The sequence below is a fragment of the Sapajus apella genome, unplaced genomic scaffold (assembly GCF_009761245.1).
Source record: "Sapajus apella isolate SASKATOON/1434 unplaced genomic scaffold, GSC_monkey_1.0 scaffold202, whole genome shotgun sequence".
Lineage (NCBI taxonomy): Eukaryota > Metazoa > Chordata > Mammalia > Primates > Cebidae > Sapajus > Sapajus apella.
Window position 1 is genome coordinate 822,808 of NW_022437142.1, and position 25,563 is coordinate 848,370.

Below are 25,563 nucleotides of genomic sequence, written 5' to 3' on the forward strand. Positions count from 1 at the left end.
ATCACCACCCTTCTGCGCCATCCCACAAAAATCTCATCTTTAACAGTAACTACTTCACGTTTAGCTTTCCACACAAGTGAACACACACAAACACACACTCCCACACATACATTCGACACATAATATTTTGTAATTTTACTTTCCTCTGTCTATATTACATAGTATAATTCTAACATGTGAGCCTACAAATCTACCTTATCCATCTTAAAGGCTGCATAATATTCCATTTTATGTAAAATTATCATCTGTTTAACCAAACCCCTATTGATGTCATTTAGTTCCTGTTTTTGCAACTGCTAATACTTAGATTAGTAATTATATATCTATCTGATATCTGAAATTATGTGAAACTGAGATTAGTAACCATGTATCTATCAGAATATCTACAATTACTTCCGGCGGCTAAATTCATGAAGGTAATTTGTTTGTGTATAAGTACATGTGCACTAAGGGAAATACAAAATTTAAAGTTGGGTAAGTATTCTGTCTTTGTACTTGCCAAAATAAATGTACCCCATTTTACATCCAGAAGAGTAGTGTATGCAAACGCTTGTTACATCACATCTTTGACTTCATTGGATGTTATATATGTATCTTTTTATATTTGAAAATTAGATGAAATATTGTAGTATTTTTAATTTGAATTTCTACATGTATGTGTGTGGTTGAATACATTATTATGTACAGTCATGTGTCACTTAACGACAGGGATACATTCTGAGAAACGCATGGTTAGGTGATTGTGGTGTGCGAACGTCACTTACACTTGCACAAATCTAGGCGGCATGGCCCACTAAACACCTGGGCTATGTGAAATAGCCTGTCAATAGCCTACTGCTCCGACCACTGCCATGTACGCCGACTTTGTAAACCCAAACATCATTATACAGCACATAACTGTATTTATTTGTCACTTGCATTTCTCCTTTGCAAATTTCTTGTTCTTTTTTCTTTTATTTTTGCCCATTTGGTGGTGGTTTATCTTCTTGTAAATGGTTGGTAGAAACCCTTTCTGTTTTAAAACGGTAATACTTCGCCTTATATGTTGCCAACATATTTCCAAATTTCCCATTTGTCTTTAACTTTGCTTAGAGTACCTGCTGCCCAAATTAAGTTTTGTATTTTATGAACTTTTTCTTCTTTGTTTTATGTCATGCTTAGAAAAAAGAGCTTTTTCATCTAAATGCTGTATAAATATGTCTGTTGTTTTTCTAGTATTTTTACATCTTAAGTCAAATATTTAACATATTTAGAGCTTATTGTTGTGTATGTTCTAATTTTTTCCTAGTAGATAATTGTCTCAACACAATAAAATATAAGTTTAATTCCATATACAGTGTATGTGATATTATATATAATAGAAAAACATAAATTCAGCAAAAGTAAAAATATTTGAACTGAGACCTGTGCTGACACCCAAGAAGCAAGTTTGCAGTTGAAGCCCAGCCGAGAGAATTCCCTATCAACACACAGGAAAACACACAGGATCAATAATCTCCTCTAGAATCTCCAGCAGAACTTCATCTGCGTATTTTCCAGGACACAGTCCAGAATTACCCAATCTATGAAGAATCAAGAAAATGCATTCGCCAAAGAAAAGAAAATCCAGCATGTCCAACTCTGAAATGAGCTAGATGTTGACACTAACAGAGAAAAATTTTAAACTGCTGTTATAATTAGGTAAAAAATTGAACATGTTTTCAATGAATGAAAACCTCAGCAGAGAAACAGACACAATACTGTGTACACAAGGATGCAGAGTGGAAGGACAGACAATGGAAACTCAGAAATGTGAGCAGGGGGGTGGAGGATGAGAACAAATTACTTCATGGGTACAGTGCACATGATTTGAGTGATGGAAACCTGAAAACCCTGACTTGACCACTATGCATTCTATGCAGGTATCAGAAATATGAGGGGTGGGAGGGGGTGGATGATGAGAAATTACTTAGTGGGTAACAATGTACATGATTTGAGTAATGTCCCCATCTCAAGATCTCAAACTTTAAAGTCTCCTTTTCCATATAAAGTAGATTCCAGGATTTAGGTTGGATATCTTTGGGGCCCATTCTTCTACCTACCACAATCAGGGAGGGGAATTCTTTTCAGTGAGTGAATTCTTTCCTCTTCATTCATAAATGTGATTTCTTCTCTCAGACTGCGCTGAGAGCTGACTTTAACTGGAGGTACTGAGGGAAATGTAAAATATTCTTGAGAGGACAAGAATCATCGTGCGTGAGACTTCTGCCTCGTATCAGATATGTGCATGGTGTTCAGGCAAAAGGAGATTGTTTTCCTCCAGCGAGGAAAGGGCTTCTGCCCTGGCAAGTGAATTCAGGGGAATTTGGGGATTCCACATTCTCATGCTTAGCCACTGAAACGTCCCCATTCCAGAACTCAGGGTCTCACCCCTTCCCTACCAGGGCCCAGAGTTTAACAGAGGAGACCTGCCCAAGCCGCACATGGAACCTGTCTAGTAGCTCTCCTGCCCTGCGATGAGGTCCTAGGGGTGACTTCTACACTGGGTGCCAATGACTGCAGAAGATTCATGTCTCATTAAGTGTTGCCATGGAAGGTCTCTGGTTTTTGAAACATCACCTGAGCTGATGGGAGGCTAACCTGGGACTGTTCTTCTTCTTCCAGACTTCCAAGAAAGTTAATAAAAGTCTTAAAAGTCCAAAAGTGTTATGATTACCATCATTCTTATAACATTATCATGCTAGAGTTGACATATAACCTAACATTTCATCTTCCACCTGTACCTCATTCCAGTCTATCACAAGCAAGTCTCTGTAATTATGATGTCTGCCCTTGTTAGGGTTAATCACCAAACCCCCATACCCAAAGAGTGGTGAATGGTGAATGAGCCTGTCTCAGAACTCCTGCTGGAAGATTTGCTTCCTGGGGCTGCTCCCAGAGCCAAGACTCCTAGTTGGGTTCTCTGCAAAGCAGAGCCTGAGACAAGACATGAATGCGTGGTTTAATCAGGAAGTCGTCTCAGGGAGCATGGGTGAGGACATCGATTTGGACGGTGGAACCAGCAAGACTGATTCCCAGAGAGGGTGAGGCAGAGAAGGGAGAACTGTCCCTTACTAAGGGCACGTGACCAAAGTCCTCTATGGACAGAGCAGGAAGATCCGTGCCTTGGTGAGGAGCACATAACCAAAGCCCCTGTCATGGAGGCAGAGACTCGGCTGTCCACGGCCTGCACAGTGCCTCCAGCATGGGGCGAAGCCAGCGCTGGCGTTTCCCTCTTGGCCCCACTCTCCATTGTGAATGTGCCCTCTGTGCTTTCAAGCTCCCCGTGTGCTGAGACAGAGTAAGCTCCCCACTGCTCATGGCATCGGAGGATCCCAGGGAAGAGGTTACTCTTCAGCTTGCAGTGGAAGCCTGCGGGGAACTGTCCCCTCAACCACGGCTGAAATCCGAAGACGGGTGAAGCAGATGTGAGGCGGAACATCTTGTATGTCTGCTACAATCTACATCACAGAACTGCGAAGACTGAAAGAGACTCCAGGCTTGTCAGGTTCTTAGCACGTGGCCATGTACATAACAAACACTCAGGAATGGTTTCCGTTTGTTTGCTTTTGCTGTTTTGTTGAGATGGGTTCTCGCTCTTTCTCCCAGGCTGCAGTGCAGGGGTGCAATCACGGCTCACTGCAGCCTCCACCTCCTGGGCTCAAGCGACCCTTTAACTTCAGCTCCAGAGTAGCTGGGACTACAGGCCCGCACCACTATGCCCAACTGGTTTTTGTAGTTTTTGTAGAGATGGGGTTTTGCCATGTTACCCAGGCTGGGTTTTGAACTTCTGGGCTCAAGTGATCCTTGCCTCAGCCTCCCAAAGTGCTAGAATGACAAGTTTGAGTCACCACACCCAGCCACAGATACTCATAAATGTTATCAATTCATATGCGGATACATTGTTGAACCTCTATTAAGCACTTTAGTGAGTTTCATGTTCACAGCAGTGCTTTGTGTGGGAGGATACCTCATTTTACAGATGAGGAAACTGGGGCCCCAAAACCGACTTTGCATCTTGTACAAAGTGAAACCACTAATAATCAGACGAACAGATTTGTCGGCACTGCTTTCCCTTCTGCACCAGAATTCCCTGGTGGGAGAAGAAAGAGCCCTCCTTCTTGGGTGAAGGACTGTTGGCTGAGCATTTGCTAGTGGGAAAAGGAGTCAGAGGAACACACACCTACACCTTCCCACAGCTTCTGTTCATTAATCTGTGACCTTCACCACGGCTCACAATTCCTAAGGGCCTGGCTTAGAAAACCGTGTTGGTCGGCAGCTTCCCAGGAGTCCTTCTAGCATCACAGGGCCCGTCTCCCATCACCTCCGGAATAATTATAGGATCCCCAAGACGCAGTCCCAGTGGCTCCCGCTAACAAGACCCCAAGAGAGCAGGCACCACACTACTGAGGACTCGTCAGGAAGCCGGACTTGAAGAAAGTTTTCCCTCTTATCTCCCTTCTGGGGCCTCTCCTCCTCCCTCCCCAGGTCCAAGGCAAGTTCAGGAATTGGCTTGTCTCTGCTCAAATGCCCTGATTGACATCTGGGAAAGAAAATTTCTCCTTAGAACACCGATATATAGTTCCCAGCTGCAGCTCGCCCTTCCTGGGGGACTTTGAGGCTGTGGGCAAGTCCTGTAGGCCTCAGTGACCCACCATTAAGTAGGGCTTCCATCATCTGCCAGGACAGCCTGCCTGCAAAGCCAGGGCCAGAGACAAAGCCTGCCTTGGGAGAAAGTCTAAATACCAGGAGGTGTGAGGCTTCGCTGCCGTAAGCATGAAGGGCTTGAGGTGTTCCCGGTCCCATGTCTGTCTCCCCCTCCTTCCCTCTCCTCGGAGGGCCAGTTTCTGAGTGCCCCAGAGGATAACGCTGCGGTGCAGACAGCCCTACACAGAGAAGACAGCAGCGCGATTCCCTTCATTCTTCATTCATAGCCCCTCACTCGCTCTCCGGGGGATACCTGGGTCTGCGCAGCATCTCCCCTTCTTCCTGGAGAAACCTCAGTGTCTCCTATGTCCGTTCCAGGGTGAGTATCTCACGTGTCCTTCCTCTGCTCCTACAAAACAGAGAAGGGGCTTCTGTTGCCATCAGCTGAATCAACCTGGTGCGATGGATGCCCCTGGAAGGGAAGAGTATTTAGGGGAAGAGCTGGGACTCTAGCCCGGAGCTCCTGGGTTCTTTTGTGCTTCTTCTCCCGTGCTCTCGTCTCTCAGACGCAGCCTGCTGCCCGTTACTGTGAGTGTGAAGAGACCTGCTCAGACCAGTTCCCTGCCCGCACCCACGGCATCGGGCAGCCGAGAACCCTCACTCCAGCGAAGGCCTTGAGCCTTGTCATGGTGGGCGCGTGATGGGTGGGCTGGAGTTCCAGAGCAGGGAGCTGTCAGGGTGCGTAAGGAGAGCCTCAAGAGTGGTCGTGCAGGAGGGCTCCTCAGTGGGCCTCGTGGGGACCCTGTCAGTCCCTCTGGGTGTCTCAGGGTGACCTGAGGTCATCCCAGAATCCCCCTGGTTTTAAGCAATTTCATCTGTATCTGTCTGAGAGTTGGCAACAGCTGTTGAGTGGTTCTTCTACCCCTGACCGTGACTCGCTTGTCTGTAAGGTGTGTTCCTCCTAAGGGCCGTATTGTTTTGGGAGGTTTAAGTAAAAAGAACAGGTGGATTGGTCCAAGACCTGCTTGTCCCATTAACACAAAGGAGTCCTGGTCACAACTTTGTACCCTGCACTTAGCCCCGAACCTCCCCTGGAGCATACTAGGCCGTGACAAATTCCAGTGTGTCCAGAAAGTCTTCCTTGACAACTTCAGCTCATACTGATGAAATCATAGACATTTTAACCATCCATCTATTTATTTAAGAAATATTGGTACCTGTGCATAAGTGTTATGGTGATTATTGCTATTGAAACAAATGAATGACACATGTATTCTGTGTTTAAGTCACTTACAGAGGCAGGCTCTATAAAGAAGTGACTCAGCTAGAAAGTAAACAGTCAGCTGGGCTCAGTGGCTCATGCCTGTAATCCCAGCACTTTGGGAGGCCAAGGCAGGCAAATCACCTGAGGTCAGGAGTTGGAGACTAGCCTGACCAACATGGAGAAATGAAATTAGCCAGCCATGGTGGTGCACGCCTATAATCCCAGCTACTTGGGAGGCTGAGGCAGGAGAATCACTTGAACCTGGGAGGTGGAGGTTGCAGTCAGTGGAGCCTGCACAATTGCACTCCAGCCTGGGCAACAAGAGCAAAGCTCCGTCTTAAAAAAAAAAAAAAGTAAACAGTCATAAATTCCAAGAAATGGTGTATATTTATAATTTGGGGTAGGGAGAGAGAGAGAGAGGGGAGAGGAGAGAACAGAGAAAGAATGAGAGAGAGAGGAGAGAGATTGTATTTTGATGGGGAAGTTTCAAGGCAGAATTAAGTCATCAGTCAGCAGTTGAGCCAAGCTGTGAAATATGCGGGCACGTGTCGTTGGAGGGGACCCTTTGGAGGTAGTGAAAACAGCAAGCAAGGAGCTGAAAACCACAGGGTGGCCATCTAATGCTTGTGTTAAAATGGACCTGACAGGAAAAAGGGAGGTCGCAACTCTTCTTTAATATAACGTATGTAAAGAGTGGCTGCCCTTTGATTTACAGCTAGTGCTCGACTTACGACCACGATTGGTTCCGACAGACCGGCCGTAACACGATTTGGTCGTAAGTTGAGTAGGCTATATGCCTGCGGAGATGGTAGTGCTGCCGGAAGCTGGTCCGCACTGTCGTACGCCCAGCTGGGCAACGTTTGTGCTGCCAGAAGCGGAGCAGTCATGGCTAGCGATTGTGGTTGTAAAGTCAAATGGTCGTAAGTTGCATAGGTCGTAAGTCCATCAATACCTGTATTGATTTGCAAAGCATTATCAGTTACCAACTCCGTCAGTGATCATCAGGCCAGAGGATGATTTCCGCCCTCCTCCAAGTCATGTGACCTTAGAACTTAAAGGACCTCTGGATTTCTATTTTGAAACCTGCTTATTAGTTTGGGTTGATCCCTCAGAGAGCAATAGGAAAATTTCATCTAAATTTAACTATATTCATACAGGAAGTCTTCTATCTTTTTTAAAACAAAGTTTTTGTTTATATTTAGGGTACAGAACATGATGTTATGAGATATTTGCAGTAGTAAAATGGTTACTATAGTGAAACAAATTCACATATCCATCATCTCAGTTACCCATTTCCCCCCTGTGACAAGGACAGCTGTAATCTACTCCTTTAGCAAAAATCCTGAATGCAATACACATTATTAACTTAAATAGCTCTCATGTTCTTCCAAATGTTCTGACCTTTTCCACTAGCAGAGGGTGAGAGGAACAAGGTGATGGTGGCATTGGGCATCTCAACCAAGAATGATGTAAAGACATAGAGGTGATGGAGGCAGTCAAGGAGTGAGTGGCGTCCTGGGGACTCACCGTGGCCACCATTTGAGCATAAATGCTTCAAAATGTTAATGCTGAGTAAGTGAACTGAGTGAACTGATGCCTCCCCTGCTGGGACATTACTTTACAGAAACTCATGGAGCCAGAAGCTGGGACCAACAGGACGGCTGTTGCTGAGTTCATTCTGCTGGGCCTCGTGCAAACAGAACAGATGCAGTCTGTGGTCTTTGTGCTCTTCCTCTTTGCCTACCTGGTCACAATTGGGGGCAACCTCAGCATCCTGGCAGCCATCTTGGTGGAGCCCAAACTCCACACGCCCATGTACTTCTTCCTGGGGAACCTATCAGCACTGGATGTTGGATGCATCACTGTCACTGTTCCCTCAATGTTGGGCCGTCTCTTGTCCCACAAGCGTACAATTTCCTATGACGCCTGCCTCTCCCAGCTCTTCTTCTTCCACCTTCTGGCGGGGACGGACTGCTTCCTGCTGACCGCCATGGCCTATGACCGATTCCTGGCCATCTGCCGGCCCCTCACCTACAGCACCCGCATGAGTCAGACAGTCCAGAGGATGTTGGTGGCTGCGTCCTGGACTTGTGCCTTCAGCAATGCACTGACCCACGCTGTGGCCATATCCACACTCAACTTCTGTGGCCCCAACGAGGTCAATCACTTCTACTGTGACCTCCCACAGCTCTTCCAGCTCTCCTGCTCCAGCACCCAACTCAATGAGCTGCTGCTCTTTGCTGTGGGTTTCATAATAGCAGGTGCACCTTTGGTTCTCACCATCACCTCCTACATCCATGTGGCAGCTGCGGTTCTACGAATCCGTTCAGTGGCGGGCCAGAAGAAGGCCTTGTCCACATGTGGCTCGCACCTCACTGTGGTTTGCCTTTTCTATGGAACAGGTATCTTCAACTACATGAGATTGGGTTCAGAGGAGGCTTCAGACAAGGACAAAGGGGTTGGAGTTTTCAACACTGTGATCAACCCTATGCTGAACCCACTTATCTACAGCCTCAGAAACCCTGATGTTCAGGGTGCTCTGTGGCGAATATTTTTGGGGAGGAGATCACTGACCTGAGAGGTGATGGGGTCCCTCCTTTCCTGCCTTTTCTGGACTGAGAAAAATTTCCCATGAAGACAGTAACCAGGACAAATTTAGCCATAACTATTTTTCCAATCTCCTGATGCTTGATGATTGGTGTTATGTGTTTGTCCTACGAGGAAACCCTACATCATTTACCCCTTCAACGAAAACTTACTAGATTACTTCTATGACCTGGATAGTCTTCCAAGGCATTGGTGAACAAAATGGACAGAAGTCTCTGTGCTCATGCAACTCGCATGCTATAAAAGTAGACAAAATAAATAAACATCATTTATAATATACCACTTGATGATAATTTCTGTAGAGATGAATGAAGATGCTAATATGAAACTAGGTTCTGTCAAGCAAGCCCTGTGGGCAAGTTTTGCCCTGTTTTTGTCTGTGCCCTCTTTCTGGGTAGAGTTAAAGCCTCGCAGCTCTGTGTACCTAGAAAGCAATGACCTACGAAGAATGTCCACTTGGTCAATCACAGCCTCAGTAACCAGGAGTAGTGCTGCAATCGTTCCTTCTGGTTGGGATGTGAGATTCCCTCCAGCTCAGAATAGGTGAAGTTTTTTGTTTGTTTGTTTTTGTTTTTGTTTTTTAAAACAACCACCTAGTGTGGTGGATTATTCGTTTCATCTCTTTGCTTTCACCTTCAAGATCGTTTTCTTCTCTACGCTACCATATAAAAATCCTTTGGATGTTTAGGGAATAGGAAAGGTCTAAGGAGGAAAAGAGCTCACTAAATTAAAACTGCATTAATATATAGATGATGTATTTTAAGGTCATAAAAGGAACGTTTCATCTCTATTCCCTGTCATGGCTTTTTCTCTCATTTAATGTCACCTTTACACATATGATAAAGTCTTTGAAAGAGTAAATGTTTACACTATGATCAGGTCCTTAGAATTTTCCATGTAGAATATCCAATATAACTTTTTCCTCCAAAGTCTTACTTAACTCTCTTAAAGCTCCTTGCTCAGAAAATACATACCCATCAACGTATTCCCTGGAAAGGAAGGATGCATGCATCCCTGTCTTCCTTCCTTCCTTCCTTCCTTCCTTCCTTCCTTCTTCCTTCCTTTCTTCCTCCCTCCCTCCCTCCCCCAACCCCTCCCTTTCTCTCTCTCTCTTTCTTTCATGGATGGAGCTGATTATTTAAAGTATACAAAGGTGTTCTACACATACATTATAACTTGTCTTTAAATATGTTTTGTTATCTCTACTTGAATTACTATTCTCTTCCATTTCCTAAATGTGTTTACTAAGTATATACCACAGCTTTTCTTCCCCTTATCCACTGTCATTTCATTATTCTATTTCTAGCTATTCAACCTTTGCCAATGCCTCTAACTTTATTTTATTAATAATAAATCCGTACTGCTCCAACCCAGAACTATTTCCTCATCTTGATGTTTATCCAGCCTCCAGCCCATTAAGATATGAGAGTGGGGGGTAGGACAGGAATTAAGTGGAACAATGAAGATGAAACGTGAGGCTATAGGGAGAGATGGGACACAGTGATGAGCAAACAGGGTCGGAAAGAAGGATGGAAGTGAAGGAAAGGACACAGGAGAGAATGGGAAGACAGAAGAAGTATATCTCTTTTCTGATACTCCCGGGTGTCCAGACACTTAAGGATCAGAGAACTTGGGTTTCCCTCAAAGGGCAAAGTTCTTGTGAACATGAACCAGGGATGTGGTCATCTCAACATTCCCATGCATCCACTGGTCTGTGATCTTGGAAAGTGCCTTACCATGGTCAGGCTTGTGTCCACCTGTACCGTAAGAGACTGGACAAGATTGTCTATCCACACGTCTTCACATTGAATGACCTCTGATCATAATAGACTGAATGAACTTTTCCCTGGGTCTGAACAACTCAGAAGACATTCTGAGAGCATTACCACCACTCCGTCTACCCCATGAGCAGCTGTCACTTGTCTGTGACCCCCGAAGGTCCCAGCCCTGGCATTGCCTCCTTCTCAACATTCATCCCTCTCCTGTGTTCTGCCTGTCCTCCAACACCAAGGGGTTTCCTGAACAAGTGAGAAAGTTGTGTTTCCCTTGGGATTTCTGTCTTTGTGCTTCCCAGTCTACATATATTTATTTTAAAAATTATTCAGAATGTTACACCTAATAGTGGAAACATTGAAACGATATTATTTTGTCAAGTAGAAAATAAAACTCCAAATGTTCCTTCACTGCACCAAAAATCACACCACTCAGAGTTAACACCTCTTAAAATTGTTGTGTATTTTCTTCTAGAGATTTCCCGTATATATGATATGCCCATTTCATGTCAGTAGAACCATACTGTTGTGTGATCTGCTTCTTGTATTTCCTACGTTATGCAATACAATCTTTTACATAACAAAGACGAACATCCTGCTTTATCTGTTTTAATGGTGGCACAGTATATCATTAAACATATAAGCCACGGTTTATTTCATCAAAACTCCATTTATATAATTTGGGTTGTTTTCAATTGTTTTGTAATAACAACGTTGTGATGAACATCCTTACTGAGCTGTCTTTTTTTGAGACGGAGTTTCACTCATGTTACCCCCAGGCTGGAGTGCAATGGCGCGATCTCGGCTCACCGCAACCTCCGCCTCCTGGGTTCAGGCAATTCTCCTGCCTCAGCCTCCTGGGTAGCTGGGATTACAGGCATACGCCACCATGCCCAGCTAATTTTTTTGTATTTTAGTAGAGACGGGGTTTCACCATGTTGACCAGGATGGTCTCGATCTCTTGACCTCGTGATCCACCCGCCTCGGCCTCCCAAAGTGCTGGGATTACAGGCTTGAGCCACCGCGCCCGGCTAAGCTGTCTTATTGAGAAATAAAAATTGTACCTGTGCTATAAAGCATGTTTGGTAAATGTATGTATTGTGAAATGATCACCACAATCAAGCTAATTTACATATTCATCACCTCATAGATGTTTTTTTGTGTATGCGATGAGAACATTTAAAATCTACTCTTAGCAGATTTCAAAGACATAATACATTATTATTAACTATAGTCATCATGCTGTACAACAGAGCTCCAGAACTTATTGCTTCTGCCTAATTGAAATTTTGTGCCCTTTGACAAGCATCCAAGATTATCCTTATTTGTTTTCCTCTTTAGGTCAAGTTGGTTTTTCATCTCTTGCCTTCTTTCAAGTTTTTGTCTTTTCCTTCATGTTCTGAAGTTTATCATATTTCCACATGTAGATTATTTGGGGTTTATCCCATTTTGTTATTCTCTGAGTTTCCTAGATCTGTGATTTGATGTCTGTTATTAATTTTGGAAAATTCTCAGACACTATTACTTCAAATATTTATTCTGTCTCTCTTTCTCTCTCTTCTACTTCCGGTATTACCATTATGTATATGTTACATCTTTCATAATTGTCCCACAGTTTTGGGATATTCTCTCATGGTTTTTGGATTTTTTTTTCTATTTGCTTTTCAGTTTGGGAAGTTTATATCGATATATCTTCAAGCCCTATAGGAATATTTTCAAGTTACAGATTATTTTTCCTCAGGCATGTCCAGTATACTGATGAGCCCATCGTCTTTGTCCATTTGGGCTGCTATCACAGAATCCATGGACTGGGTGGCTTATAAACAGGAGAAATTTATTTCTCACTGTCCTGGAGGCTGGGAAGTCCAATATCAAGGTGCTGCCAATAGATCCGGGATCTAATGAGAGCCCACCTCCTGAGTCATAGGTGGCTGTTTTCTCATTGCATCTGTACGTGGTACAAAGGACAAAGGAGCTTTCTGGGGCTCATTTTGTGAAGCACTAATCCCTTCCATGAGAGCTCTGCTCTCATGACCTAATCATTTCCCCAAGGCCCCACCTCCAAATACCATCACATTAGAGATTAGATTTCAACACATGAGTTTTATGGGGGGAAAACATTCATTCTACATACCCATCAAAGGTATTCTCCATTTTTGTTACAGTGTTTTGAATTTCTAGCATGTCCTTTTGATTCTTAAAGTTTCTGTCTCTCTGCTTACATTAATCATCTTACATGTGGTACACTTTTTCCATGAGATCCCTTTGCATATTAATCACAGTTATTTTAAATTCTCAATCTGATAATTCCAAAATCTCTGTCATGTCTGATTCTGGTTCTGGTACTTGCTTTGTCTCTTCAGACTGTGTGTTTTACCTTTTAGCATGCCTTGTAATTTTTGTTGAATGCTAGACATCATGTATGGGTAAAGGGAACTATGGTAAATAGGCCTTTAGCGGGAAGTGTTCTTATGGTCAGAAGTTAGGCTGTGTTTACTGTTTGCTGTAGCTGTAGTTATCAGTGGCTGAAATTTCCTCTACTGTCCTTGTTTTTATTTCCCCATTGTCTTTGGGTTTCTCTTCATATTCCTTTATAAATAGTATTGGAGCCTTGCCATTCTTTCCATTTTAATCCTGTCAGTATACAGGAGTCCTATTGATGTGGTGTTGGGATGCAGAGCCAGGGAAAGCATCCTATAATCCTATGATTAGGTCTTCATCTAACTCAGGTCTCACATGAGTCTGTGCTCCTGCGCTGTTGCTTTCACGTGGTGAAACCCTGCCTCTACTAAAAATAGAAAAATTATCCAGGGGCGGTGGCAGGCACCTGGAATCCCAGCTACATTGGAGGCTGAGGCAGGAGAATCACTTGAACCCAGGAGGTGAAGGTTGTAGTGAGCCGAGATTATGGCACTGGACTCCAGCCTGGGCGACAGAGCGAAACTCCATCTCTAAATGAATAAATAGCAAAAGAGAATACCTCTCACAAAGCTAGTGCATGGAGGAGAGAGGGCCCAGTACTGGGCAGTGGCTGTGCAGTAGGGGAGGGAGTGGCATGGTGGAGGGGACGGAAGGAGGTTTGCTTTCCTGCCCTAGGGGCTGTTCCCAGCCAGGGATGACTACTGCAGCCAAACAAAACAGACTCCTGGCATTGCTGCCCCCACCTGCCGTCCGCCCAGTGTGCCACCCGGGACAGGGTCTGTAGGGCCATGCAGGTGACTTTCTGTGTGTGTGAGAGAGGAGTGCCTGTCCAGTGGGAAGGGCCCTCCCATGCCCTCCTCAACAATGCTGCAGGGTGACTCAGCCCAGGGGAGTCCGGACAGGCTGCATCCGAATCCACCCAGTTCACAGGAGCCCTGCTGTCCACAGTGTGTGGGGCACGCCATGTACTTGGTGAGCCGGTGACCCAGCTTCAAATCTAGGCCACGTGCTGGCTGTGCGGACTTAGGCAAACAGCCTCCTCCTGGGGCGCAGTGTCCTCACTGGTGGAAAGGTGCTGTGAGTTTCAAGGGAGACCCAGAGACAGCTGGCTGGGAAGGTTAAGATCCCCGTGCGTTAGTGTTACGACCAGGCAGAGACTGCTTCTGGACTTCCTGCTTCCGAGGGGAACCATTTCTTCTGGTTTGTGCACTGCATCATACTCTCGCCTGATTTTCTCAGTCAGTGTTGGAACTACCACATGCTCCCCTCCTGCACAACGTGGTTAAGTCAGACTCAGTGATAGAACTGCTGGACAGGGGCCGGGCGCGGTCACTCACACCTGTAATCCCAGCACTTTGTGAAGCTGAGGTGGGTGGATCACCTGAGGTCAGGAGTTCAAGAACTGGCCAGCATGGTGAAACCTCATCTCTGCTAAAAGTACAAAAATTAGCCGGGTGTGGTGGCACATGCCTGTAATCCCAGCTACTCGGGAGGCTGAGGCAGGGGAATCACTTGAACTGGAGAGGTGGAGGCTGTAGTGAGCTGAGACTGTGCCACTGCACTCCAGCCTGGGTGACAGAGAGAGACTCTGTCTCAAAAAAAAAAAAAAAAAAAAAAGTTTGACTGGCCACTGCTCCCCAGAAGTGAATTCTTTCTGTAGATGAACGCCCTTATTCCATCCCAGGCATCATGTCTGATCCTTGCATCAGCCAGATGGAAGGTGAGTGAGTGTCGTCAGCCTCATTTTACAGGTGACACTGGGGGCTCCAAGAGGCTACGCTTTGTCGAGGGTCACAAATAGGAAGCTCGCAGCAGAGTGAGGGCCAGCACCAGGGCTCCTGCCCGTCCCCTGGGGCCTGTAGGCACCGGGCCTAGAGTGCGGGACCTCACACCAGCAGGCACGGGTTCTCATATTCCTCTTCCCTTACTGACTCTGTGACCCTAAGACAGACGTTTAAGCTTTGGATGACAATACTGCCTCCTTCATGATAATAACGACCCACAGCATTTATTATACAGCAATCAGCGTTCCAAGTGCTGAGCGCATTGTTAAGACTGAACCCTCACCACCATAGTGGACACCACCATCATTCCCATTTCACGGATGAGAACACTGAGTCACAGAGAGGCTTCTGCGGCTCGCCAAGGTCATCAGGCTGATAGGAGGCAGTGTTGGGATTTGAACCCTGGTGATCTGGCTCAAGTCTGTGCCGTCAGCCCAACGGCCCTGCCGCCTCACCTGAGGCTGCTGTGAGGCCGACAGCGGCCAGATGTGGGGTGTGCCAGCCCAGCACGGGCCAGCTGTGGCTCCGCTCCTGTTACTAACCCCTGCGAGGCCAGGTGCTCTTCCTCCGGCCCTTTCTTCTGACCTTTGCTTTTCTGTGGATTCTGTTTTCCTTGTTTCTCTAGGGGATCAAGCTTGAAGAGCAGAAGCCAGGACCCCAGAAGAACAAGGTGGGCTGGGTGGGTGAGGGGGCGGCCAGATGGCCCTGGTGAGGGGCCAGGGTGAGAGGAAGGCAGGAGGAGCTGCCAGGTGCTGGGGTCTTCCGTCTCACACCCTCTAACTCTGACCTTCGCCACGGCCCCTGAGTGACTGTGCCCTTGTTAGCCTAGTGCAGGATGGGCAGCAAAGGGGTCCTGGCTCCATGCCTTAGGGCAGCTTCTGAGCAGGCTGGGGGAGGCCTCGGTGGGAGCTCAGGCTTGGCCGTGTGGCCTGGCTCTTCCCTGTCCTGTACAGCGTGAGGCTGTCAGGCTATGTCCTGGGTTCCAGGGGGCAGTCGGCTCTCAGCTTCAGGTTCCATTTCCAAGCGCAGGGGTGCCGCTTATGCCTTGGAGGTCAGACCCCTTGCCTAGAGACGAGCGCTGGGTGAGACCAGGGGTCGTTTTCCGGAATTGGCATTCTAGGATGAGGAGCTGGTATCACGGGCGGTGAGAAGTTCAGCGCCTTCGTCTATTGCATCATCAGCTGGCAGGGTTTATGTTCGGGTTCTGTCAGTTTGGACAAGAACATGGTGGATGTCCGATCCCAGAGCTGCTTCTGAGCTGTTCTTCCACTGACTGTGCCTCCCTCAAAGCCCCAGGCAGCCTGCTAAGCCCCCACGGCAGACCCCCTTGCTAGGCCTGGAAACAGCGCTCAGACTCCATGAGCGCTGCCGGGACTCGCGGTGACGTCCCCTGGTTTGTCTTGCAGGATGACTACATCCCGTACCCCAGCATCGACGAGGTAGGCACCCCACCCCCGACTCCCACCTGCTCTGCAGCCTGCGCTGGGTCCCGTCCCTGGGAAATGAGGGCCATGGGCCGTGCCAGCCCCACAGGGGAGAGAACCTGGGGCCTGGGACCTCCTTCCTGTCTTTGCCGTTGTAACCGCAGCTTTTCCATGTGGAAGTTGGGGGTGCTCATCTCGGCCTTGCCACCCTGGGGCTACAGGGTTGGTGAAGGAAGCTGGAGAGGCTGTGGGGCTTAGAAGAGGGGTTCATGTTACTGCCTTTGGCCTCAGGTACCAGTGGGTACCAGGCCCTCTCCTGGGAGCAGCACGGAGGTAGTGGGGACACGGCCACTGGCCCCCTCTCCCCTGCGGTCCCAAAGGCCGGCTGCAGTGCGAGGCCCTCCCTCTGCCTTCAGGTTGTGGAGAAGGGAGGCCCGTACCCTCAGGTCATCCTGCCCCAGTTTGGGGGCTACTGGATTGAGGACCCGGAGAACGTGGGCACCCCAACATCGCTGGGCAGCAGCATCTGTGAGGAGGAGGAAGAGGACAACCTCAGCCCCAACACATTTGGCTACAAGCTGGAGTGCAAGGGCGAAGCCAGGGCCTACCGCAGGCACTTCCTAGGGAAGGTGAGGCTGGGGACCTGGGGAGAGGAGCTGCCGGGGTGGGGGAGGGCAGGGTGCCCTGGGGTCCTCTCTCCAGGGCCTACCGCAGGCACTTCCTAGGGAAGGTGAGGCTGGGGACCTGGGGAGAGGAGCTGCCGGGGTGGGGGAGGGCAGGGTGCCCGGGGTCCTCTCTCCAGGGCCCCCTTTTCCTTTGCCTCTTACCTCCTTCCCAGTCTGTGCTTTCGTTTCTGCCTGCTGCTGTCTCAGTTGCAGGGTCTGATGGGCTGTGTCCTGGGATAGGGGACGGGGCAGGGGGGCCGTGCACAGTCGGGGGGCCCAGTGCAATGAGTCCTTGTGCCGCGCTGGTGGGTGGGGGCAGCTCCAGCCAAGGTCTTCTGAGTCCCGGACCCTTGGGTGCCGCTTGCACCTGCACCCACAGTAAACAGACTCTGGGTGACCGTCTAGAAGACTTGAGCTGCTGTTGACAAGTCGATGTGCCAGTTTTCGTATGCATTGAAAGAAATATTTAGTAATTTCAACTTTGCACTTCTAGTATTTTGAAGCTAGCAATACATTTTCTTTTCTTTCAGGATCCAAGCGTGTTATTAATCCTTGAAAAGCCTGTAAGCCTAAGGCACAGGTGCCTGCAGCGGCTGGTGCATAAAACTGTTTCTCCCAACCATCTCAGCGCACACGCTGCAGGTTTTCATGAAATCGCTGGGTTCTGACTCATGCGAAACAGGCCAGTGGCTACTCAGACCCCGGCAGAGCCTGCCCAGCCTTGCTGCCGAGGCCCAGACCTGGGTCCTGTTGAATACACACACCCAGATAAAAGGTGAAGCCACACACATCAGAATGGGAACAGTGAGGGCTCCAGCTGAACAGTCAAAGTGAATGTAGAATTTGTTGTATGAGCCAACCCGGGTCTGCTGCTGGGACCCAGGCGGTGGTCTAGTCATGAGGACTTGCAACAGGAGGCAGGGGGCAGTTGGCGGTGCCACGTTGGCAACCTGGCAAAAGCCGCTCCAGCAGCGTCGCTTGCTCTATTTGGGTCACTGCTGTGTTGCTCTGAGCTGCAAAAACCACAAAGTTAACACAGAGCCTTATTGCTGTGTCTAGGTCATTTGACCTCGTACATTCTATGATCTCACGTGGAGACACAGACAGGCTCAAGCCGCTGGGCCAGAAAATCTGTGGAGGAAAGATGGACATCTGAAAGGATACACTTCCCCACTGTCGCCCGTGGCTGCTGTGATGTCACAGTGGACGTGAGAAGTGGAAGGGTGTAGACGAATTTTATTAATTGATTGATTGAGACAAAGTCTCCCTCTGTTGCCCAGGCTAGAGTGGCACAATCTCCATTCACTGCAATCTCTGTTTCCTGGGTTGAAGCGATTCATCTGGTTCAGCCTCCCAAGTCGCTGGGATTACAGGCACCTGCCACCACTCCCGGCCAGTTTTTGTATTTTTAGTAGAGACGGGGTTTCGCCATGTTGGCTAGGCTGGTGTTGAACTCCTGACCTCAGGTGATCCACTCGTCTTGGCCTCCCAAAGTGCTGGGATTACAGGTGTGAGCCACTGTGCCCAGCCTTTTTTAAAATTATTATTTTACTGTTGACAGTATGCTTTTTAAAAACTAATACGCAAGCAAAAATTTAAAAAAATAAGAAAAAAATCAAGAAAATGAAAATTAAAAAAATAAAAATGAATAAAAACTAATACGCCAAGTGTGGTGACTTATGCCAGTAATCCCGGCACTTTGGGAGGCCGAGATGGGCAGATCACGAGGTCAAGAGATCAAGACCATCCTGGCCAACATGGTGAAATCCTGTCTCTACTAAAAATACAAAACTTAGCTGGGCCTGGTGGTACCAGTTACTCAGGAGGCTGAGGCAGGAGAATCACTTGAACTCTGGAGGTAGAGACTGCAGTAAGCCAAGATCACACCACTGCACTCCAGCCTGGGCGACAGAGTGAGACTCCATCTCAAAACAAAACAAAAAACAACGGAAACTAATACATACACGTGAAAAAAATACAAGCCATGTAATGAATAATTAGCGATAAGTCTCCTGCTCTAGCGGGCGAGAGTCAGCTCCGGTCCCTGTTTCCATGTCCGCGGGGAAATGCTAAGTGTCTTGAGCGTCCCTCACAACATAGTCTACGAAAATAGGCACTTAGCACACACTTCTTACTGTTAACTCTCTGCATATTTGCATTGTTTCTGCAGGCAAGGCGATTAGAAAGCCAATTAAAAAACGTCAGTGGCCGGGCGCAGTGGCTCGCGCCTGTAATCCCAGCACTTTGGGAGGCCGAGGCCGGTGGATCACGAGGTCAAGAGATCGAGACCATCCTGGTCAACATGGTGAAACCCCGTCTCTACTAAAAATACAAAAAATTAGCTGGGCATGGTGGCACGTGCCTGTAATCCCAGCTACTCAGGAGGCTGAGGCAGGAGAATTGCCTGAACCCAGGAGGCGGAGGTTGCGGTGAGCCGAGATCGCGCCATTGCACTCCAGCCTGGGTAACAAGAGCGAAACCCAGACTCAAAAAAAAAAAAAAAAAAAAAAGTCAGTGAGTACTTAATAATAATATGGGTTAAGTAGGATGGAGTTTTGATTTTTTTTTTTCACAGTCCAGTGGTATCTTAGCTACCGCTGCTGGGGGTACTCAAAATATGCATTTCTGGTCATTGTCTTAAGAGCTGAGATCTGGAGAGTGTGTGTGTGTGTGTGTGTGTGAGAGAGAGAGAGAGAGAGAGAGGAGGGGGGGTATTCTTAGGCTAAGAAGATGTTTTTGGCCCATAGCTAAGTTGGCGGCAGGCCTGATGGTGGAGGAATTGCAGGCCAAGAAGTGTGTCCTGTGGCCTTGGAATGGACGAAACAGACCTGGGCCCCATTTTAAATGGCAGGCGGTTTTCCTCCATGGGCTCCGAGGCACGAGAGGGCGGATGTGCATTCACTCCTCAGCTGCTGTCGAAGCAAAGCTAGGTTGCGCTACCCTGGCAGCCCTTTCACCCGCTCTGCATTTCACCCTGGGTGTCGGCGTGAGTGCAGAGGCTACAATTTGATGTGGCTTCCACAGGCTTGTAGTCAGGAAGTTGCAGCCATGTCTTGCGTCAGTTGTGTGGCCTCAGTCCTCTTACTCATCCACCTGTTCATTCAACAGGTATTTATCAGGCATTTACTATGTCTGAAACATCGACCTAGATGCCAGGAAAACTGGTGAACACAGAACGTCTCATCAGGAGCCTGCTGCTGGTAAGGGGCAGGCTAGATGCTGAGAGGTTCTGCTTTTGAATGTTTGATACTTTGATTCACCTTCCGAAAGCACACAGTCTTGGCTTGCCTCCCTGCAAGTTTTACCTCCTAAATTCCCCTCTGATCCTTCCATGCCTTTATGCTTCTGTTACTGCCTGTGGAGGTCCGTCCCCTCACTTCGATAAAGCTGGAAGTCTCCTGACTGGTCTCCCCGACTTCACTCTTCATCCCTGTCTCACGTCCAGTGTTCAGAATGCCACCTAACACCAAGCTGGGGGTGTCATTTCCATGCCTGAGACTTCACGGGCTCTTTATTGCCTACTGCATAAAATCCAAGCTCCCTAGGTAGCCATAGGAGACCCTTGGTGACATTGCTCACACATGTCTGTGGACATATGGAGGTGACCTTCAAGGATGGCTCTCCCTTCAAGGACAGACATGCTCCCCAGCTGTGAGGAGTGTGGTCAGAAACAGCCTTCAGCTGTCAGCTCCCGTAGGGTTTTCCTGAGCCACAGAGAGCGTCCTCCCACAGGCAATCCCTTTTCCTGGATAGCCCACACCTGGTGATTGAGGCGGGATAAAGACCGAGCATTTTCACCTGCATCCTCTCAGGACGAGGAGGGGAAAGAACACCGCACCTTGACACGGCACAGTGTTCTTTCCCCCCTGATATGGGACAGCCCCGATGGTCTTCCCTGATTCTGAGTGTCTCTCCTGGGTTGGTGCTATGGTGTGAATGTGTCCATTCCAAAAGCCACACGTTGAAACTTCATAGCTGGCGTGAGAGTATTAAGAGGCGGGGCCTTTAAGAGGTGATCAGGCCATGAGGCTCCCCCCATGTGGATGGGATTAAGACCCCTTATAAAACAGGCTTCATGCAGCGCGTGGCTTTCCTCCTCTTTCACCTTTCGCCCTGTCGAGGTGCAGTGTTCTTTTCCCCGCCGCCCCGAGAGGATGCAGTCACAAGATGCTGCCTCGGAAGCAGAGGGACCGGGTCCTCACTAGCTGGCACCTTGGTGTGGATTTACCAGTCTCCAGAACGGTGAGAAATAATTTTCTGCTTTTTATAAATTACCCGGTTTCAGGAATGTTGTTATAGAAGCACAGACACTTGGCTTTCTGGGTGGCGTGTCCGCAATGTGACTTGCTCCTCTGCCCAGTCAAGCATCTTCCCTTGTTCTCTCACAGGTACTGTTCCCTAGTACACACCTTCTACTCCAGACTCTCTCACTTCCCTCTGGAGACCCCAGCCTGTGACCCTGCCTGGCCAGCGTCGTTGCCCGCCGCTCTGTTTACTCCAGACTCCCTAGAACTCCCTGCACATGCCGTGTTGGAAATCACCATGCTTTCATCTGTGCTATTCCCTTTCCCTCGCATTTCTTCTCGGTTTTTTTGTTTTTTTTTTTTTGGGGGGCGACAAAACTATTTTCCTGTCCTTTGAAACCCAGCTCACAGAGTATCCCCTGCCTGGCTGCTTGTTGCTGGGCTGGGCTGGCTGCTTTGTTCTCTCTGCCTCCCTTTGCTTACAGAGTACTGCTGTCGTTGGTGGGTACAGTATTGTACACAGAAGTGTCTTTGGTACCCAGAAGTGATGGATTCTAGAGCAGAAAGGGAACCAGGACTACCTGACAGGGTGGCTAACTGTGGTTCTGTAGCAGGAGCTGGAATGAACATGGGCGAGCAGATGTGCCTTCAACATACTGACTGCGTTTGCTTTCATATACACCTAGAACTGGGATTACTGAAACATATGGTAGTTCCATTTTTAAAAGCAAGTAATTTTTTTAGAGGCAAGATCTCACTCTTTTACCCAGGCTGGAGTGCAGCGGCACAATCATAGCTCACTGCAGCCTTGCTCTCCTGGGCTCGAGAGATCCTCTTGCCTTAACCTCCCCAGGTGCTAGGACTACAGGTGTGTGCCACTGTGCCCAGCTAGCGTTTTAAATTTTGTGTTCGTAGAGAAGGGATGCTGCTGTGTTGCCCAGGCTGGTGTCAAACTCCTGGCTGTAAGTGATCCTCCCAAAGGAGGATCAGCCTCCCAAAGTGTTGGGAGTGTACCCAGCAGTGGTTCTGTTTTTAGTTTTTAAAGAACCTCCACACCATTTTCCGTAATTGCTATACTAATTTATATTTCCACCAACAATGCTGAAAAGTTACCTTTTCTCCACATCCTCCAATACTCCTCATTCATCTTTTTGGTGAATGCTATTCCAGCAAGCATCAGATGATACCTCATGGTGGTTCTGAGGTACATTTTTTCTGATGATTAGCGATGCTGAGCATATTTTCATGTACCTGTTGGCCACTTGTATGTCATCTAAAGAAACACCTGTTCATGTTCTCTGCCCATTTTAAAGTCAAATTGTTTTCTTGCTATTGAGCTGTTTGGATTCCTTATATAGCTTGGATATTAACCCCTTATCAGATGCATTGGTTGCAAATATTTTCTCCCATTCTGTGGGTTATCTCTTCACTTTGTTAATTGTTTCATTTGCAGTGCAGGGGCTTTTTAGTTTGGTGCCATTCCACTTGTCTGTTTTTGCTTTTGTTGCCTGTGCTTTTGAGTTATTCAAAAACCCTTGCCTGGACCAGTGCCGTGAAGTGTCTCCCTATGTTTTTGTCTAGTAGTTTATCATTTTTTGTCTTACATTTAAGTCTTTAATCCATTTTGAGTTGATTTTTCTGTATGGTGAGAGAGAGGGGTCTAGCTTCATTTTTCTGCATTTGGAAAACCAGTTTTCCCAGTACCATTTATTGAAGAGAGTGTTCTTTCCCCAATGTGTGTTCTTCGCAACTTTGTCAAATATCAGTTGGCTCTAAGTACATGGATTTATTTCTGTATACTTTATTCTGCTCCATTGGTCTATGTGTTTTTATTGCAGTGTCATGCTGTTTTTGTTACTATGGCTTTGTAGTGTATTTTGAATTTCAGGTAGTGTGAGGCCACTAGCTTTGTTCTTTCTGCTCCAAATTCATTTGGCTATTTGGAGTCTTTTGCGGTTCCATATACATTTTATGACTATTTTTCTGTATCTGTAAAGAACATCATTGGTATTTTGATATGGATTTTTTTTCATTTGTAGATCGCTTTGAATAGCATGGACATTTTAGTAATGCTAATTCTTTCAATCCATGAACAGGAAATATTTTCCTATTTACTATTCCCTTTCCAACTTTTTCTTCAATGCTTTGTAGTTTTTATTTTGGAGCTCTTTCACCTCTTTGGTTCAATGTACTCCAAGGTATCTTTTGCTTTTGGTAGCCTTTATAAATGGTATGGTTTCTCTCTCTTTCTCTCTTTTTTTTTTTTTTAGATAGTTCACTATTTGTGTATAGATGTTTCTGTTTTTATGCCAGTACCATACTGTTTTGATTAAAATTGTTTTATAATATGTTAATATGTTTTGAAATCAGATTATGATGCCTTCAGCTCTGTTCTTTTTTTGAAGATTATTTTGGCCGTTGTCTTTTGTGGTTTTATATGAATTTGTTTTTGTTTGTTAAAAATTTTATTAAAAAAAATTTTCAATATGGGGGGGTACCTGTGCAGGTTTGTTGCATGTGTGTTTTACACCCAGCCAGAGAGCATAATACCAATTAGGTAGTTTTTCAACCCATCCCTCCCTGCCCTTCCCCCATTAGTCTGCAGTTTCTATTGTTCTCATGTTTAGGTCCACGTGTATTCAATGTTTAGCTCCCACTTGTAAGTGCAAACGCGGTATTTGGGTTTTCTGTTCCTGATTTAGTTTACTTAGAATGAGGCCTCCAGCTCCATCCATGTTGTTGGAAAGGACGTGAGTTCATTCTTTTTTATGACTGCATAATATTCCACGGTATATATGGACATTTTCTTTATCCAGTCAGCCACTGATAGGCACCAGTCAACCACTGATGGAATCCATGTCTTTGCCATTGTGAATAGCATTGTGATGGACATATGCATACATATGTCATTACGGTAGAATGATTATATACCCAGTAATGGAAATGCTGAGTCAAACGGTAGTTCTATTTTAGGTTCTTTGAGAAATCTCCACACTGCTCTCCACAGTTGCTAAACTAATTTACATTCCCACCATCAGCATATAAGCATTCCCTCCCTTTTCTCCACAGCCTTGCCAGCATCTGCTTTTCTTGGACTTTCTATTAATAGCCATTTTCACTGGTGCAAGAGGGTATCTCATTGTGGTTTTGATATGCATTTCTCTCATGATTAGTGATGTTGAGCATTTTTTTTCATATGTTTGTTGGCCAATTGTATGCCTTCCCTTGAGACATGTCTTTTCCTTTTTGCCATTCTTAAATGGGTTTTTTTTTTTGTTTGTTGATTTAAATTCCTTACAAATACTGGATATTAGATCTCTGTCAGATGCATAGTTTGCAAATATTTTCTCTTGTTCTGCAGGTTGTCTGTTTACTCTTTTGGTAGTTCCTGAGTTAGTTTCTTCTGCTGTGCCGATGCCCTTTTGTTAATTAGGTCCCACTTTTCAATTTTATCTTTATTGCAGTTGCTTTTGGGGACTTGGTAAAAACATTCTTTGCCAAGGTTTGAGAAAGATATTTCTTAGATTTTCTTCCAGGATTTTTATAGTTTGAGGTCTTACATTTAAGTCTTGAATGCATCTTAAGTTAATGTTTGCATATGGTGAAAGGTAATGGTCCACTTTTTTTTTCTGCATATGACTAGGCAGTTATCTCAGCGCCATTATTGAATAGAGAGACTGACCCCAGTTTCTAACTGACCCCAGTTGGTCTAACTCTGCTGGTACCCTCTATATTTCCCCTGGGATAAGACAAGCGTGAGCTTGTCTCATCCTACAAAGGATCCCAGAATGGTGGGGAAACTTGGTGTTGGACTCCAATTCACTTTTCTTACTGTAGAAACTGTGGGTCTAGGGAAATTCTCTGTGTGTGGTGCTGTGCTGATTTTGGGGAGGGTGGTGTGGTCAGAGAACAATTTCTGTTACTCTTGGGTCATGGCTATTCTCAATTGTGTGGCCCAAGGTGGTGTCTCAGCCTCAATCCCAATTCCTGGAATATTCAAGATGTTTTTTAAAAATGTTAAGTTCTGGGATACATGTGCAGATTTGTTACATAAGTAAACGTGTGCCATGGTGTTTTGCTGCACCTGTCAACCCATCACCTAGCTACTAAGCCCTGTATGCATTAGCTGTTTATCATGATTTTCTCCCTCCACTGCCCCCACTCCCCCCACAGGTCCAGTGTGTGTCGTTCCCCTCCCCGTGTCCATGTGTTAGGATGGCATTCTTGATTGTGGGTACTTGTAGCTGGATTTCTGTGTGGGGTAGTGAAGCTGGAGAACTCCTATTCTGTCATCCTGCTTATGTCACTCTCTTCTTGACTCTGTTTTAAATAAAAAAGTATGATTTAGGTTTTCTATGTGTTTGGAGGGGAAAGAAATATTGTTACGGACTGAATGTTTATGTCCCCGCCAAATCCATATGTTGAAGCTCAGTCCCCGATGTGATATTACCTTTGGGAGGGAATTGGGTTTAGAGGACCTCCTGATGGTGAGCCCCCATGATGGGATTAGTGCTCTTACAAGAAGAGGAGACCAGTGCTTTTCCTTTCTCTCCTTGCGTACACAAAGAAGAGGTTATGTGAACACACAGCAAGATGGTGGCTGCCTACAAGCTAGGAAGCAGTCTTACCAGAACTCAGCTATGCTGACATCCTGATAGTGAATCCTAGCTTCCACAACTGTGAGAAAACAAATCTCTGTTGTTTAAGCCACCCACTG

General features: G+C 46.6%; 1 protein-coding gene and 1 long non-coding RNA gene across 2 annotated transcripts; both read left to right on the top strand.

The window, feature by feature from the left end:
* The first annotated feature begins 7,508 nt into the window (after positions 1 to 7,508).
* LOC116543999 (olfactory receptor 3A2) lies at positions 7,509 to 8,579 on the top strand. Its single transcript, XM_032270077.1, has one exon. The coding sequence runs from the start codon at positions 7,560 to 7,562 to the stop codon at positions 8,505 to 8,507; it is 948 nt and encodes a 315-aa protein (XP_032125968.1). The 5' UTR covers positions 7,509 to 7,559; the 3' UTR covers positions 8,508 to 8,579.
* Positions 8,580 to 14,637: 6,058 nt separating this feature from the next.
* LOC116544000 lies at positions 14,638 to 16,598 on the top strand. The gene is made up of 3 exons (XR_004265779.1): positions 14,638 to 15,183; positions 15,920 to 15,952; positions 16,354 to 16,598. It is a non-coding gene; the product is annotated as an uncharacterized LOC116544000 (long non-coding RNA).
* The last annotated feature ends 8,965 nt before the right edge of the window (positions 16,599 to 25,563 follow it).

What these genes read in the sequence shown, in the direction of transcription:
- LOC116543999 (XM_032270077.1), top strand. Translation starts at nt 7,560, where the DNA reads ATGGAGCCAGAAGCTGGGACCAACAGGACGGCTGTTGCTGAGTTCATT.